This window comes from Callospermophilus lateralis, chromosome 1 (assembly GCF_048772815.1).
Source record: "Callospermophilus lateralis isolate mCalLat2 chromosome 1, mCalLat2.hap1, whole genome shotgun sequence".
NCBI classification, from domain to species: Eukaryota; Metazoa; Chordata; class Mammalia; order Rodentia; family Sciuridae; genus Callospermophilus; species Callospermophilus lateralis.
Genome location: NC_135305.1, coordinates 11571450 through 11590864, shown reverse-complemented (window position 1 = coordinate 11590864; position 19415 = coordinate 11571450). Strand labels below are relative to the sequence as shown.

Here is a 19415-nt window from a genome sequence, read left to right as displayed (position 1 = left end):
TTTCTTCCAGCATATTTCTGAATTTTCACATCATTCTTCTGTCTCTTCCGCTGAACTATAAGATGGAGAACAGAGGCAGAGCCTCTTATTTCAATACTTCAAGTGTCTGCAGAGTCTATTACACGATAGTGTAAAAGGTGTTCAGATGTCTGTAAGTACTTAAGGTGGTGAGTCAGCAAAGCAAAACAATACCTAACAAATACATAATCTGAGTGCTGGGTTTAATTCTTAAAGAAAACTAGTTTAAACATGGATAAAATCATACAGGGAAAATTATTATACCAACTTAAATAGGACATGGAGACATTAAGAAAATAAACAAACAAGAATTGTATAGCCCTGAAATTTTACTTTTAACTGTCTTAGTTCACATTTAATACGAGGTCTTCCTACTAACATGTGTGGACTTACGTCACTCTGACAGGACAGTTTTTGGTGTTATAATTTTAAAATGCTGTGAGGAAGAGGAGGAAAAAGAACCTAGAAGGAGAGGAAAAGGAGAGAAGAATAAGCATTGAAAACCTCCCTTGGAGGCTGGGGCAAGTCTGAAGCGATGGACAAGGGGATGTGGAGGGGAGGTGGGTGGCATGTGCGCTCCGGCAGGGAAGTGACTACGGCCCTTGCACAGCAGAGCAGACGAGCCAAGGGAGAGGAGCAGGCCCAGCAACCAGCAGCCACACTGAGGGGAGGAGGGCCTTCAGGTGAGGCACTGAGCATCCTCACCTGGCCAGACCTTCCAGGGCCGGGAGGACAGAGCACCTCTGGAGGAGGAAGGCAGGTTGGGAAGGCTTGATGCAGAGGGCTACTTCTAGATTAGACGGCTGTGGTCCTCTTCTAGACTGGCACTGTGTGAGATCTGCTTAATGTTCAGCACCCATTTGTTTTTGTTTTCTTTTGTAAAAGTAATTAATTGTAAAAATAGAGAATAATGTGATAATTCAATACATGTGTAGAGTGCTTAATGAACAAATCAGGGTATTTAACATTTCCGTCTCCTCAAATATTTTTTAAAAGATTATTGATTAATATTAAAGAATTATACATATTTAAGGGGCTTGGTATGATATTTCAATACATGTACATAATGTGTACTGATCAAATCAGGGTAATTAACATTTCCTTCTTCTCATTATCTTGTGTTTGGAGCCTCTTTTAGTTATTCATAAAATACATAATAGTTTATCATGAGGTGGAAAGACTCCTCCTCTGTAGAAGACCAGAATCCATCACTTCTACAGAACTGTGTGTACATTCCCTGATCCAACCTCCCACACCCTCCTGCCCCTCAAAGCTTCCCAGCAGCCAGTAATTGCCATTATACATTCCACAATCAAGTTTTAAAAACATCTACATGAAAGAAAACTCGCGGTAATTTAAGAAGTGTCTCACTTCTTTCACTTAACATAATGTCTTCCAGGTTTATCCATTTTGCCGTAAATGATAGGATGTTGTTCTTTTTTAAATATCTATTTTTTAGTTGTAGTTGGACCCAGTACCCCTATTTTATTTATTTATTTTTATGTGGTGCTGAGGATCGAACGAACCCAGGGCCTCGCATGTGCTAGGCAAGCTCTCTACTGCTAAGCCACAACCCCAGCCCGGATATTGTTCTTTTAATGGCTGAATAAATTCTAAGGTATCTATGTCCCACATCTGTGTTATCCCTTCTTTCATTGATGGCACTTGTGTCAGCAACAATGAATACTGCAGCAACAAGGATATGCACATATGTGTCTCTGATATCAGCACCAATTTTCCTTCAAAGAATTACTATAAATATCCTTGGGCAGATCTCATAAGATTCTCTGCAAATTCCTATATATAAAATGAACTTTTCAATACTGTTTAGACTACTGGTTCTTTGCTGCCATAAAATTTATATCCGAGTACAAGGACAAGTCAATGACAAAAGTTATAGAAGAGAGAGGGAAGAATTTTAAAAAAGTAAAATTTTCCAAAGAAAGGAATTCAAATACGACAACAAATAGAAGATTTCAGAGTTGTCTGGAATTGAAAGCTCTCTGCCCCCATTTCAAATCATGCTGAGATTCACTTCTTGGAGGCTGACACTGACAAGACTGCTTGAGATGGGTATGGATTGGCACAGGGACCCAGGACTTGAGCTCTCAGCGGAAACATTACACATGTCAAATCTGCGCCATGAATATTCAGCTTCACTCAGACTATGAACACCTTCTTATCCTATTAACTACCAGTATGACAAACATATAATCTATAAAAGGGCAGGCTTCACCCAGCAAATAATTAATCTGATGAGAGAAAGCAAGTGGCAGTAAAACATAACTGAGATCACAAGGAAGGCATATTTACCACACATTTAGAAGTTTGCTCAACTGAGATAAAGACTGACAGAAGTCTGCTCTGTAACACCAGCTCCGCATCCGGTCCTGGAATCCTGATGAGGAATCACTGAACAAGGTTTGGGGTAATGTAAAAGGCATGCCTTATTAACTCTGGGACATCTCATTTCTTGGTCATAAATCCTATTAACTTGTATTATAAACTGTCATAAAACTTGGAGATAAAAGATAATTTATGCTCAGTGTACAGCAGCTCATGTTTCTGTGCTCCTCAGAAGCACAGAACCAGAAAATGAGAAAGTGTGTATGTGAAACCTGGGGCCACCCACAGCCTGCACAGGCAGCATGATGAACACAGCCCAGAGCGCTGCCTGTCTTCTGAGGGAACACGGCCCAACGGGTCACGGACATCAGTGATGCTTCAGGTTGGGGCATCTCCTTTTTCGTGAGCTCTCCTGCTCACAGAAGGTGATGGTATCTTACGGAGAACACATTTTTTTTTTTTTTTTGGAAGTAAAAGAGGGAGGCTTACTTTTGAGGGAAGAAATATTATGCATCCTATTTTAAACTTCCATTTCTAGATGGCAGATTGAATATTTCCTTCAAAGAAAATACATGCTAAGGTTTTCAATGGTAGATATTTTGACCTGTAGTAATTGACATATTCTAAAATACAATATAAAAATTTATATGCTTATAACCCAAGCATATTCATATCGATGCAGAGCTATACTTCCATGACTTTGTTTTAAAATCCAACTTATCATAAATAAAAATAAACCACCAAAAGGGGATCAAAAGGCGACTGTAGACTAGACTGGAATACACTAAACCAATTTCAGTGAACTGCTTCTAGATATAAGGCTCAGTCCCAAATGCCTAACATAACTCTAATCAATGAACAATCACTACTTATTTATACATTCTAGTCACATGACAGTCTCACATGTAGACTCTCCAAAAGAAGCACAGAATATCACAGTCATCACTAAGAAGACTTGAGGGTAAGATCAAGAGAAGCACATTTTAGTTCTGGGGTCAAGGAACATCCTGGCCAATTAATGTCAATATGGCAGAATCAACAATAATTCTCTTGCAGTGGTAAAATGTTTACAAAACAAAGAGCTCCCATAGAGAACTTATTCCTCCTGTTATCTTTTATATCAGATAATTTATAGTTGTAAAGAAAATTTTAGAAAGCAATTTTCTCAAAACTAACATTCATGATAATTAACATTTATATTGAATTTTACTATTTTAATGTATGTTAACAAATCTCAATGGAAATTCATTTAATTTCTTTATAAAATAAAATTGTTGTCAAAGGAAGACATTTTATAATTTAGCATTTTTCTTTAATTTAGAGGTACAGCAGTAAGGTGTAATGTATGTTTAAAGTGAACCCAAGTTCTATCTTATTTGAAAAAGACTTTATAGGAAAAAAATTTCTATATGTGTGTATGTATACATAAACGTACAAATATTTATGTACATATATTCACATACACACACCGCTGGCCACTCAGGTAAACACTGCTTATGGAAAATTACTAGCCTATGGGCTGTGACTTGTTTTAAGGGCTTGTCATTTGTATTTAAGTCCATTAACCCCATGAAAGAAGAAATGTAGTGGCGTGGAAAAAGTGTTGAGGCAAAAAACCTTTATTACCTGTCCTGCTTTCCTCACAGTATTGCTATGAAGTTCAAATGTGCTCCAGCTTGTAAAAACCTCAAATATCTTCCTACCCAACAGTGAGATGTTAGTGTTGATTCAAATAAAGTTAAGAATTTTTAATGTCATTCTTTGTCATTAGACTCATCAGACTGTACTAATCTTTGCTGCACAATACTTAAAACGGTTTCGGGTTAAATCTGTAATGTTCCATCAGCTTATCCTGAGTGTGATAGTAATTCTCAATAACAATGAACAGCCTCCGTGGACCACCTATTCTGAAGGCCCCAAGGTTTGCACCTCCACCTTTCCTTACTGGCAGCTAATGTCTTTCCCATGAAGACTCTGTTCAAATGTAAGTTCAGGAGAATGTATATTCCAAGGAGACAAAGGTTTTTGGCTGTTTTGTTGATTTCGTATCCCCAGAAAGGAGCCTAGCAAATAAAAGATATTCAACAAATATTTGTTGCACTAATTGAGAGACTAAACCATGTGTGCCTATGCAAAGCTTTTCCTTACTACACATGCCCAAATTATTTGTTCTCTCATCATCTTTATGCACTAATCTCTTAATGACATTCCTGCTACCATTTGGATCTTCAGAGTCCCCCACAGGTCCATGTGATAAAGGCTGGGGCCCCAGGGTGGTTCTATGGGGAGGTGGGGCCAAGGGAGGTCTCAGGTCATCTGGCATGATCTCAAAGGTTAGTGGGAAACTGCCTCTTTCTTATTTTCTTTTCTCACAACTTGGCCACGAGATGAGTGGTTTTATTCCACTATATTCCTCCACCATGATGTTCTGCCACCGGCCCAAGGCAAAAGAGAAGAGCCAATGATCACAAACTAAAGCCTCGGGAAGACTGTGGGCCAGGTAAAACTTTCTTCCTTATAACTTGATCACCTCAGGTATTTGTTATAGTAACAGAATGCTAACACAGTTATGAATACATTTTTATAAATGTCTCGTCCACTAGATAGGAACTAGGGATCAAATGTAATGACTAATCCCAATATAGCAGGTGCTATATAATTGCTAAGTAAAGAAAGAATATGGAGTTTAAGATCTGAATTCCTCAGCTCCTCTTCCACATTTTCCTAGGAAGCACCAAGTCCAGGTAATATGTAGAGCCAGAAAAAGATTTAAAAACAAAAATTAAAACAAACAAAAAAAGATAAAACTTGCTCAACAATACTCAGTATACATTTGACTAGCTATATTAAACAACAAATTTTTCACAATGGTACACTACAGCAAAAAAGAAAACAATGGTACACTACAGCAAAAAAGAAAACAACTGCCCACTATCTTTTATAAATATATTGATTTTTTAAAAAAAATTTTTCTTTTTTTATCTTCTATTTTTTTCTTTTGTCTTTTCATTTCTTTTCAATTTCCTTATTCCCCCTTCCTTGAATTCTACCTGCTTACTCTCATTCTCTTTAGTGACTTCTTCCCTTCCCTTCTAATACCTTTTCTCCCAAGCATCAAATAAATTTATAGGAGTAAACAGTAACTCAGCAGTCAAACAGAACAACAAGTAACATGAGCAGCATGAAAAATCAAGGAAGAAAAAGAGTACAAACAATGCAGGACAGCCTAAATATTCAGGAGGACCTAGAGGCATCAGAAAAATGGCCAAATAAAGAACTCAAGGAATACCTTAGACAGATGGAATGGAATCTTAAAGAGGATGTGAGACAGCAAATTCAAACAGTGAAAGAACACATTGAAAATAAATAACATAAACAGATAAAAGAAGCAAACAAGCATCTTTATCAGGAGATAGAGATTATAAAAAAAATCAAACAATAATTCTAGAAATGAAGGAAACTATAAACCAAATTAAAAACTCAAATGAGAGTATCACTAACAGAGTGGAGCAAGTAGAAGCCAGAACGTCAGATAATGAAGACAAAATATATCATCTTGAAAAGAGTCTAGCCAACTCAGAAAGGCTGGTAAAAAATCACGAGAAAAACATCCAAGAGATATGGGAGAACATAAAAAACAAGAGTCATCATGATAGAGGAAGGTATAGAGGTTCAAAACAAGGGAATGAGCAACCTGCTGAATGAAATAATTATAAAAAACTTTCCAGAAATAAAAAAGGAAACGGATGTACAAATTGTCGATGCATACAGGACACCGAACATATACAAAATCACAGTAGACCAACGCCAAGACACATTGTTATGAAGATATCCAATATACAGAACAAAGAGAAAATATTAAAAGCTACAAGAGAAAGGAAGCATATTACATTCAGGGGTAAACCAATAAGGTTAACAACGGATTTTTCATCACAGACGCTGAAAGCGAGAAGATCCTGGAACAACGTTATTTCAAACACTGAAAGACAATGGAAGCCAACCAAGAATTTTGTATCCAGCAAAATTAAGCTTCAGGTACGACAACGAAATAAAAGTCTTTCATCATAAACAAAAGTTAAAAGAATTTGCAGCCAGAAAACCAGCATTGCAAAGCATCTTGAGCAAAACACTACACGAGGAAGAAATGAAAAACAATTACCAAAACCAACAGTGGGAAGTACCTCAGTAAAGCCAGAGGGTGGGGGGAAAGCTAATCATGGAGAAACAAACTAAATTAAAAAAAAAAGATAAATAATCAAACATGGCTGGAAGTACAAACCATATATCAATAGTAACTCTAAATGTTAATAGCTTAAACTCTCCAATAAAGTGACATAGGCTGGTAACATGGATTAAAAAAACAGATACAACAATATGCTGCCTCCAGGAAACACATCTGATTGGAAAAGACATACACAGGCTGAAGGTGAAAGGTTGGGAAAAAATATACCATGCACACGGTCCTCGGAAGCAAGCAGGGGTGGCCATCCTCATATTGAATAAAATCGACTTCAAGACTAAGTTAATCAAAAGGGATAAGGAAGGACATTATATACTGTTAAGGAACCATTCACCAACAAGACATAACAATTATCAATATTTATGCACCAAATAAGGGTGCTGTGACATTCATAAAACAAACTCTCCTCATGTTCAAGAATCAAATAGACCACAACACAATAATTATGGGTGACTTCAACACACCTCTCTTACCATTGGACAGATCCTCCAAACAAAAGTTGAATAAAGAAACTATAGAACTCAATATCACAATTAATAACCTAGACTTAACTGACATATATAGAATATATCAACCATCATCAAGTGGATATACTTTTTTCTCAGTAGCACATGGATCCTTCTCAAAAATAGACCATATATTATGCCATAGGGCAACCCTCAGTAAATATAAAGGGGTGGAGATAATACCATGTGTTTTATCTGATCATAATGGAATGAAACTGGAAATCAATGATAAAAGAAGGAAGGAAAAATCCTGCATCACATGGAAAATGAACAATATGTTACTGAATGATCAATGGGTTACAGAAGACATAAAGGAGGAAATCAAATAATTCTTAGAGATAAATGAAAATACAGACGCAACATATTGGAATCTATGGGACATAATGAAAGCAGTTTTAAGAGGGAAATTCATCGCCTGGAGGTTATTCCTCAAAAAAAGAAAAAAAACAACAAATATAAATACACACACACACACACACACACACACACACACACCCCAATGATTGAACCTAGGAGCACTTAACCTCTGAGCTACATACCAGCCCTTTTTATTTTTTATTTTAATACAGAGTCTCACTAAGTTACTTAGGGCTGTGCTAGGTTGCTGAGTGTCAAGAATCATCTGTGGACCGTGTGCAGACTACATTGCACATCGCAGCCTAATGAATAGGAGAATCTGGTGTCTAGGAACTTCTAGTGGATATTTCCTCTGGCTTACTGCCCATATACTCTCTGAGCCCTATTCAAGCTCTGCCAAAGGTCCCACACAGCACTGGAGATGGGGTGACCTGCTGTAGCTGCACAGCCCCTCTGAGATGGGTGTGACCTGCCAAAATGCCAATCAACCTGCTGACAGTAAGACATCATGAAGCAAGACTCCACTCCTTAAATCTTATCCCTGTCTTTAATGTATGCCCTTAATAAACCACTGGATTTCTCAAAGGCTCCCTCTTTTGAAAATATCTTTCTGACTGTGTCTTTTGTTCTTCATTATTATTCTAGATTTTAATTTCTTAGGTGGCTTACATCCTCCTGAGCAGGAAGAAGTATCCACTAACAAAATGATGGACCCCTCCCCATAGCTGAGGTTGGCTTTGAACTTGCAATCTTCCTGCCTCAGCCTCCTGAGCCACAGGGATTATAGGTGTGTACCACTGTACCCAGCTGCTGATTTCTTTTTAACTAAAATCTACCAATAAACCTTATAAAATTTGTTTGTTTAGTAAGAATTCTATTCTATGCCCTACATTGATAGAAATTTTCCTGATACTTATCATTGGATAAAAATGACATCATTGTTAAAGATTTGCTTTAAGGAGTAAAATTAATTATCTGGCAACTTAGGAGTAGTAAAAGCTAAACATTTGCTTTCAAGTACTTAACAAAATCAAATCCAGTTTCCAATTACAAGGACAAAACTCAAAATACCTGAGAATTCCATTTGATATATTTGCCAAGTCTTGTGTTTCCCTTGTGTTGAAGGTTTTCTCAAGTGTCATTCACATTCAACTGTTCTAAATGCAAACGTGCTAAATTTAATTCTTGCTCAATTTAATTAAAAGTTACAAGATTTTCTTTTTCTTCTGGCTGCAAATAAAATGTGAACTTTGAGATTTCTCTGCCTTGGTGCTGGGCAGGGACTTGGGGCCACAGAGGAAAGCAGCTACAAATAAGCAAACAGTGTACTTCAGAGTTAAAAGACAGCGAGGCCAAGGTTCTCCGCATCTTCTAGAATGCTCGAAGTTTTATGGAAGGAAGTACTGTTTTATTTGCTTTTTCACTTACTGGCTGGAGAAGGTAGATGAGAGACTCCTCTTGGATCATGATAATTGGCAGAGGCGTGATGTGAGTGGCTTGGAACAGGGTGTTCACAGACGCCATGATCTGGTCAAAACGCCCAGCGAGGCCTCCCAGTGTCACGATCGCGTCCACCTAGGTAAGCAGGTGAAATGGGAAGTCACATGTTTAAAGAAAGTAAATAACCAAGTAGCATTAGACCCTGAATGGAGCTTTCAATACTCTAAGCTACTTATTCAGATGAAAGAATTCATGCGCTTCGTCGAGCTCACATAACTGGAGAGTGGCAGAGCCTCTCTTGTCAACCAACTCCAAGTCTTTCCCAAGTGCCTATTGACCTAGAAAACTAGCTCACTCTCCCCTTAACAATCCATTTGTGCATTCCTTTCATGTGAGTGTCTTTGACTTAGCACAGTCAAAGGTGATGTTTTGTTTACTTTTTTTCCGGGGGTTTGGGGGGAAATGGGGGTTTAAGGAAGTTAGGGATGTAACCGAGGGCCTGGAGCTTGCTAGGTAAGTACTCTATCACTAAGCTATATTCTCAGCCCCAAACTGCTATACTGATCAAGAAAGATGGAGGATGGAAGAACTTAATTAAAATATTTTAGGAAAACCTTATATAATATAGAAACTGACAATAATAATTATTCTGTTATAAAGTTTGCTCAAAAACAAAGAGTATTTGAGTTTTCAGTTTTGAAAGAGTACATTAAAGAAAAAAACTAAGATAAAATGTAGTCCAACCCTGATGTACCAATGGTACCCCAAAGTGTAATTCCTAGGGGCATAAATAATGTATTAGCTCCATAATCCAAAGGATATGAGGTTGGTTGGTTGGATTTTTATTTTATTTTAGTTTTTGTTTGTTTGTTTGTTCATTCAATGGTTATAGCTCTTGTGACCTGATGGTGCCTAATACATTAAAAGATGCTCAAGTGTTTGATGAATTAATAGATGAAGAGACTGCAACAAAAGACTTGCTGGCCTGGGGAAGAATCAGAGTCACCACCACACTGTGGGATCATTCCAAGATTAATGAAAACATTAAACACACAATACATAATGGAACCATGAAAGTTGGAATGGATTTACTATTTCTGAACATATCAGAGAGTTAGGGAGAACGGGAATTATTACTTTGGATAAGGTGGGTTTGAGTCTAAGCTAGACTATTTTAATATAGGCAAATCATACATCTTTAGGAGTATTATGATCTTTGGAGAGATTTTTCTACTACTCTAAGAATTAGATTTGGGGCCCCAAAAGGACCATGTACCCTAGGAAACATGTGACCACGTACCTTAGGAAACATGTATTAATCTGAATACCAGGTAAAGACAGGGACCCCTATTAGTCTTCAGAGGAAAGAGATAACTTGTAAGTAATTAGATTTTCCAAAGGCTTCTATCCGGGGTATCAGTGGTAGCATCTCAGAGGAGGTCTTTTGGGGAAGCATACTCCAGTGCAGTTGAGAAGGACCCAGAACCCCACATGACCTCAGGAAAATTACAGAATTTGCTTTAAATTGAAGAGAAACGAAACAAAAGAAGTTGTACATGAAATATGGAGACAGTTTTAAGGCTCCAATGAAAAGAACATTGGCATATTCATATCCACATAATCCTAAATTCACATCAGTAGCAAGGTCTGATAGAAGTTTATTCACTATGCAGATACTGGAATCCCTTTTCCAGGTTCTCAATTTTTCATTACTACACTCTGGGCCTTGAGGGATCCCATAACCTTTAAGGCTGAAATTTAATTCCCATCTTCTACAACAGGATATCATGATGAATAAGCAATATCTGTAAATCAGTCACTGAATTTTTCAGAAGAAAGGAGAAGCAAGATTACTTCTCATCACTACTCATTTTCCCTACAGGAAGTATTTAGCAAGATTGATTAAAAACATTAGCGGATCAATGCAAGCTGCAGGTGGGGTGGGGGAGGGGTTGCACCCACCATTTCTGCCCTTGTCTAGTCCTAGCTGCAAGTGGGACCTGGGATTCACAGAGTAGGAGGAGAGAGGGCAGACATCACCCCTGCATATTTGCATAGGTTTTTACAAAGCAAGATTGACACATCTCTGAGATAGTTAATGCCATTAGGCCCTAATAGGCCATTGTGGATGGCAAGAGTGCCTTTTCTAGGTGGAGCCAAAGCTTTTATTTCCACATTTATTTCTAATGTCACCAGTCATGCTTTGTTATAATCTTTGCTATTCTTATGTGTCTCTCCTTCTGGAGGAAGCACAAGAATCCCGACTCTAGCACTGCGTTTGCATGGGCATACACAACAGGTATTTACTGAGCTCCCCTAAGCATATAAAAACTCAGGAAAAAACACTGAAGATAAATAACCAGAGAGGCAAGAAGCTAATTATTAATTAGGCTGCGTAAACATCATCTAATTCCTACAAAATACCTCCCTACGTGGCAAGGGTCCCAATAGTTAGTAGCTTTTTAAAAGTCAGCATGTCACATTTATTACCTCATACACATGTTGGATGGATTCATAAGTTTCATTTGTAAGCTAAAGACAAATTGGAAAAACGCAACAAATACTTAGTGATTATTTGTCACGTGCTGGGATATACCAGAAAGAAAATGAAAGTCCCTTCCTTCACGGGATCAACATTCAGATGAAGGGCAATGTACACTCCTAAAGATAAAAAAAAAATAGGCACATTATTTGGAATGTGGAAAAAGTGGTAGAAGGAGCATAATAGAGACAGGGAAATAAAAAATGCTGGTGGAGAGGCTGCTTCAGCTTAGAATGAGGGACAGACTGCACTGGAAAGACATAAAAGTGGTGGCAAGAACCCCAAAGAGGTTGAGGGACTTAAGCACACAGGGGCACTGGGGCCAGGTGTGTGGGGGACACGCTTCAAAGAATGAACTAAAGGCAGGGAGAAGTCACATGGCCCCAGGCATTATCAAAAAGCTTCAGGACGCTAGTGGCAACTGAACAAGAAATTTACAGCCAGTAAGAAAAATCAGAAAAATGTGAGTGCTAGGTTTATAGATTCTCTCCTGAGTTTCAAGAATGCCAACTGCTCACTTAACATCTGCACCTGGACACCGTCCATCAGCCACCTCAAGGTGGATCAGCGATATCGTCCTCACTTCAGCTGCTCTTATCATTGCTACACATGGGATCTCAGTCTTCCTGGACCTGCTTCCTTCCACATCTTTCTTTATTCCCTCAGGACACTGCCACAGCTCCGTTTTTGAGATGTATCCAGAATGTCTACTTCTCACTCCCCATGACCTCATCACAACTGTGACCAAGCCACCGAAACATGACAGGGTGCGTGAGGCGTGTGTATCTCACAGGATTGCCACAGTAGCCACCAGCAGGTCCTTCTGCTTCTGCCTTGGCTCACTCACAAACTAGTCTCACTGCAGTTTCAAAATGATCCTGTTAAAATGTGAACACAGTACAACATTCTTCTGCTCAAAATCCCTCAACAGCTTTACAATACTCCTTTTCCCTTTTTTCTTTTGTACTGAGGATTGAACTCGGGGGTCCTTAAGCACTGAACCACATCTCCATCCCTTTTTATTTTGAGACAAGGTCTCCCTAAGTTGCTTAGAACCTTGCCGAGTTGCTGAGGCTGGCCTTGAACTTGCGATTCTCCTGCCTCAGCCTCCTGAACTGCTGGAATTACACGTATGTGCTATTGTACACGGCAGTTTTCCAGATTTCACCAGAATCTACAAAGCCCTGCGGGATTTGATATCTAGTTACCTCTCTGACCTCACCGTCTATTTTGCTTTTCCTTTTCCTCTCTGCTTCAGCCATATTTTCATTTCTTCTAGTTCTTGAACACATCAGTCCCTCCTACTTCAAGGACTCTGAACTTGCTTTGTCTGGAGTGCATTATCCCCAGATATCCCCTTGGCTAGCTTCTTTACTTCCTTCATTGGCCATCTACCTAAAAGTTCCCCTCCTTCATGGCCAACAGTTCATATTGCCATTTTTAGCTTTAGATTTTTTTCCCTAGCGCCTCTTGAACCCCATGCCAAATATTTTACTTATTAAGTTTGACCTACTGTCACCCCAGTTAGATGATAAGTACTGTGAAGGAAAAGGTTTCCCATCTCCAGTGCCTTGAGTGAAGCATGGAACACAACAGGTGACCAGAGAATGTGTGTTGAACAAAGGAATGAGAGAAACAGGGGCTCCAGAGCGTGGCCAGGGGACCCCAGTGCTGAGGAACATGAGGAAGTGCTGCAGCCAGGGCCCACGGGACTGGGGCAGAGGTTTTAAAATCTTATGATGGACAAGGTCAAGAAATGTACATAGAATTGAGCAACTGAAGTAAAGAGGTAAACAAGATAACCAAGGGAGGCATGTAAGAAAACCAGAAGTAGATGTATCAGAAGGTGTATCTGAATGCACACAGAATGTACCATGAATTAAGATAGTATTGAAAAAAGTGTTGATGACTTAGCAGTCAACCTCACAAGACGGGAGGCAGGCGGCCAAGACTGACAAGGAGGACTCCAGGGACGAGCAATAAGGATGAAACGATCTGACAACAGGAGGCTCAGACTTGAGAGAGTGTTAGCGGAGAAGAATGGAAGAGTGCTTGCCACAGGAAATAAAACGAAAGCCACATAGGGATTTTAAAATCAGCTACATTTAAGGAAGAAAGATGAAAAAAGCAAGATTAATTTTGACATATTTTAATGGGAAGGATGTAAATATCAGCATTTTACCATGGAATCGATGGAAAAATAATGAGATTCAGTACATTCTTTTTTACTGGTGTCGTCCCCAACATCCACAGTGTATTTTACCCGACTGCACATCTTCAAGCTCCACTAAGTGCCCAGGTGGCTAGTCACTTCAGCCATGAGCAGAGTAGGTCTAGAAAAAGCACAGCGCAGTGAAGACACCTAGCCCTGCTTCCAGGGCCACGCTGGGGACATGGTGGGAGAAAAAGCAACACAAACAGCAGTACCCCCAGGGCTTGTGAGCACCACCCCCCTTAGGTGAGAACCCAGGCTCCGGTGGAGTTAGAATGTCAAGACACAACAAATATAGGAGACTTTAGTGAAGACAGCCAGGAATTTCAGAGGTCACTGAAGGGGAAATGCTGTGTCCTTTGACTGATATTTCCCCAGTCTCTACAACCCCAGCCACTGGGAACCAAATTCTACTCTCTGTTTCTATGAGTTCAACTTCGGAAGATTCCACAGGTATGTGAAATCATGCACTATTTGCTTTTCTGTACCTGGCTTATTTCACTCAGCATAATGTCCTCCAGGTTCATCCATGGCTTGCAAATACAGAATTCCTCTTTTTCTATTTGTTAAGGCTAAACAGTATTCCATTGTGCACACCTGTCCCATACACTGACTTCAAGTTCTTTGACGGAATACCTACTAGTGGCATTGTGAGATAATAGACTAGCTCTACTTTTAAATTTTTTAGGACCTTTGTTCCAAATGGTTATACTGATTTACATTTCCTATCAATAGTATAAAAGCATAAAAGGGTTTCTTTTATACTTTTTATATTATATTTAAATAGTATAAAAGGGTTTCTTTTATTCTGCATCCTTGCTAACATTTATTACTGTTCATATTTTTGATAATAGCCATTCTGACAGGTGTGAAGTGGTGAGAACCCAGTCTCAGGTGGAGTTAGAATGTTAACATTCGACAAATATAGGAGTTTTCATTTTCTTGATGATTGGTGATGCTGGAATGTTTTCAAGAATATACTTGTGAGCACATACATACAACTACCCAATACATAACTGTTATGCCTTATTAATTAATATAGAAAATATGAAAAACAAAAACAAGAAAATCTTGACTGATTTGCATATGTCTCCTTTCCTCGAGTCTAGATATTTGACATTATTTGTTAGCACAGAGTGGGGTGGGAATAAGTGTTACCATTGGCTTTTCATGTGCCATCACATTTGGCAAAAAGAATCTTGAAATCCTGGATGAATACACTAGAGATCTGACTAGTGTCATATACTAAGTAAATAGCCATGTGAGTATACACACGATACATGACCTCCTTGGGCCATAGGTGGCTCATCCTTAAAAACAGAGGATGATTAAAATTCACTAAGTATTTTTCAAGATTCCTTTCACTTCTTTTGCCCCATGTTCTCTGGTTTCTACCGTAATAAAAAAAGATCATAACTATTTGTTTAAAAATTAAGTGTAAAACTTGGCTTTGTGGTATTTGTCTTAATACAATCATGACAAGACTAATTCAGGCATACATAGCACCAAAAGAAGAAGCAATTTCATTTTTCTATTATACCAGCAAAATCCTTTCAGTTACAAAATTACAAATTTTTTCTCTGTTTGACCTTAAAAAGTTTAGAGAGGAAGCCTAGAGTAAGAGGCAGTGACTGTCAGCGCACTTTAATTAGATTTATGTTCCATAACTTGAGTGCTGGAGATGCATAAATGGACAATTTCCTTGTGGCTTTTACTTATAGATAGGGTGGTCATATAATTTAATGTACAAAATGAAACACTTGGGAAGTAAAGGGGGACATTATAAATAATTGCCCAAGAATGCAGGCCTCCACCAGGACTCTGCCACGGACACCAGCACATGTTCTCCCTACTGATGGAGAGTTACAAGTGACCGGAGCAAAACCAATCCAACACAAATAAAAGGAGCTAAAAGGACTTCGATATTATGCTTAACTAACTTCTTCACCTTTCAAATATCTGTACTGTATTATCCTGAGGCTTCAAAAAGATGACAAAGGAGTTTGGTCCAATTACATTTGTTGCTTCTATCTTCATCTGAAGACAGAAGACCCAGTACAGATTATGGGGGACAGATTTTGATCAAGAGAGAGCAAAAACAAATCAACTGAAAGAAACCCGTAAAATTCAATTACTACCTGAGAATAATAAAAAAAAAACCCTTCAGAAATATCAAAAGAATGTTTTAGTAAGTCTGTAGAAGAATTCCCATGATGGATGTGAAATATAATGAGAAACCAGAGAAATTAAAGACGACAGATTTTATGGCAGCACACGACAAACACAGAATATTGGCAGCTGTAGAAAGGATACTTCAGGATCCCATTTCAATTTCAACTAGGTCACATTTTACTGTAAGTCCCAGTTGAGTGTCAGTCTGTTTGGGTGAGGAATAAATAGCACCTCTTATAATGGCAAGATAATGAGGTTCCATCCATGAAGGAAAAGTCCAAGAAAATTCAGGATTTTTCTCAAATAATTCTTGTTCAGTTCCCCCTGACACAGCTTTAATTCATGTGTCAGTTTCTCATGGACAACCAGACTGCTCTGCCTGTCCTTCTTACCTGTACTGCTGCCTATATAATAACCAAGCAATCTTCCAGTAGGTAATGAGATCAAGTTTTCCATATCTCAAATCTGTTCTTGCCAATGTTCTGCTTAAAATTAAGTATTGGCCTCCCCGGATCCCCAAGATAAAGTCCAATCTCCTCCATGCTGCCCCACAAATTACATCCTCATCTCACCCCATGTTTACATTCTTGAAATACTTTAGTTCTCAGAAAACAACACAGGACTATTCCCTCCCTTCCCTGTAGAGGGCGATCTAAAAAGACTGAACTTCTTTGGACAGAATGATTCCATCCTACTTAGTTCTCAGAAAACAACACAGGACTATCCCCTCCCTTCCCTGTAGAGGGTGATCTAAAAAGACTGAACTTCTTTGGACAGAATGATTCCATCCTATTTTGTCAAACTATAATGTTATAAAGCCATAGACATGTTGCTATGGCTGCTATAACAAATGACCAAATTAAATTTATAACAAATGTATCTCACAGTTCAGGGGATCGGGAATGGCATGATCAAGGTCCCAGCAGACTGAGTTCTACCAAGGGCCCTCTTCCTGGTTTGCAGACCCACTCACTGTATCTGCACATGGGACACAGCTGACAGAGGAAGCAAGCACTCTGCCACTTCATAAGGACTAATTTCATTCATGAAGGCTTGCAACAGTTTGGATAACTGTCCCCCAAAGGTCCAGGTAGGAAAAGGTGTGGCCTGTGGCTTATAGCTACTGGAAGGCCGTGGAGACTGTAAGAGGTGGGGCCTCCTGGGACTTCTTGGTCATGAGGAGCATACCTTGAAGGTGACTCTCTGAGACCCCAGTCTCTTCTATCTCTTGTGTTTCCCAGCCATGAGGAAATGGATTTGCTCTGCCTCATGCTCCCACCATTATATACTCTCCCCCACTGAGAGCAATAGGCCCAACCAATTATGGACTAAAACCTCCCAAACTGTGAGTCAAAAATCAACCTTTTCTCTTTATTACAAGTTGATTATCGCAGGTATTTGTAATAGTGGTCAAAAGCTGCAGAACTCCACCCCCATGACCTAATCACTTCCCCATTTCCTAAACCCTTCACATTGGGGATCAAGATTTTCAACATACAAATTTTGTAGGGGACACAACCATTTAGTCCATGGCACATGCTATAAAAAAGAAATTTTCTTTTTTCTTTAAAGAAAAGTTTTTTGAATTGTGGTAGTGGGCTCACATTTCTATCTGAAAAGTGAGAAATACATCCCAGGGCCTGTTTGCATTTGGAAAACTATAGAGATGGTGAAAAGGCTCTATGATGAAATTTCCATCAGCTGCAAACTACAGTCTCCTGGTGAGAGTTGCAGTATGAAAGCCCAGGCAGCTGAAACCCTCATCTAGTACTGATGGCCCTGACCTGTTGGAGAGCTCAGCTGACTAGGAGGAAGAATCCCTGCTGGCAGCTGTTCTGTCACACTGGATTGGGAGGCAGCTGTGAATGAGGCCAGAAGAGACTGGCCCATCCCAATGAGGCTGTGGGTAGACCCTCCCTGCCAATCCATTCTCTGATTGTGAAGGATAGAAATGTCAAGATTGCACTGACAAAGTGTGCAGGCATGACCACTACTCTCTCTCCTGTGATCTATGTTAAACATTACCAAACTAAGGGTTTTACCTTTATCCTCAAGTACTCAGAATAGACATTGGCCTCTTGTAGATATATCGCCAAGACTCAGTCGAGTAACCCCCTCCATGGTGGGGGAGAGACTCTGGATGCTCTAGACTGGGAAGGGTCCATTTCTAATGAGCTTCTCATCATTATATCAGACTTCTTCTATAGCACCTGTGACAACCTATCAGCATAATATGAACACCAGGGCATGCATCCCAAAGGACAGCAAAATCCTAGCATCAAAACCTGGGTCTCATTCAGATTGCATTTCTCAATCAACAACACTTATTAGAGTGGTTGGCACATATAAAACAGATGTTTGTTAGCTGAACAGTTAGTTTAGAGGCCTCAATTCTGGTGGTGGGGGGAACTCATCATCAAGTATACACCTTACGGCTAACGTCTAAGGATCTCATTTCTTTCTCAAAGTTCTAGTGGAGAAAATGATCCAAGTGTAAGTGTAATTTTTCAAAGAACATTTTAATTGGTTCTTTCATTAGTATCTTAGAATCCCCACCTTTCAATTCAGCTTGAAAACAACTGCTACATTGTTTTCTAAATTAAACTGTGATAATCTGTTTCAAATTCTTCAATGGATTCTCATCACCTTATAGATCAAAATTCAAATTCCTTATTCAGAGAGTAAAGACTTTTCCTATGTTGGCCCCTGACCACTGAACCCATTGATTGCTGTGCCCATTCTTCCTCCCTGCAACTCTTTCTGCGTGTGCAGTTCAGACCGAGCCTTGCTTCTCTTTTTGACTTTCAGGTGGCCTTGACGCATCTGTCAAGGCACTTGAGTTTCAGGTACGCTGGTCTTGACAGCGTATGGGATAATGACTTTGTTAACTCCCAGAAAATGAAATGCTCTTTCCATTTTTCCTGGACCACGCTTTGAATCTTTAGTTAAATGTGTCAAGGCTGGTTGCAGTAATAATGCATTCTTTCCCCACAAAGGTGTCTTGAGTACTAATATTTCCTTGATTAACCAGACTATAGGCTCTCCAGCCACAGAAATGAGATCCCTGGAGATGGGACATTTTTCCATATAAACAAAAACAACAGTGTACTGTCTATAAAAAAATATAGAAATTCATTGTTTTTCTTCCCCCATGTAAATGCACCAAGGAATAGCAGGAGCAAATTTGCATGTATTTACATTTCTCTGTATCAGGAAGTGAGTGGCAAGGAGAGTTGAATAGAATAAGTAAAACACACCCTCATGAGGTTTTTTTTTTTTTTTTAGATGATTATGTTCAGCTTATCTCTGCTGAAAATTAAATTATTTGAGGAGAAAAGTGAGGAATATATTTATGAGTGAGTACAGTTACATAATATCTGGGTCTGTATAAATAAATAGAATGGATATCATAAAACCTAGTAGAGGTAATTACCCTTCCAAACCTCACACTGTCAGGATATGAAGATACTTCCAGGGAAAAAGGAATTCCAAGGTATTCTTTTAAGTTACAGAGCTTGTGAGAAATGGAAAGATAAACTACTTGTGGTTTGGAATATCATAATACCTAGCACTGCATCTTGA

At 39.0% G+C, this 19415-nt stretch overlaps 1 protein-coding gene across 3 annotated transcripts in view; it reads right to left on the bottom strand.

Moving 5' to 3' along the window:
* Nucleotides 1-19415, bottom strand: part of Tpk1 (thiamin pyrophosphokinase 1) — a 340045-nt gene that overhangs the window by 126119 nt on the left and 194511 nt on the right. For all 3 annotated transcript variants that reach the window (XM_076859623.2, XM_076859627.2, XM_076859619.2), the window contains one exon: nt 8896-9042. In XM_076859623.2, the coding sequence (XP_076715738.1) occupies nt 8896-9042 (147 nt within the window). The remainder of the gene's footprint in view (nt 1-8895; nt 9043-19415) is intronic.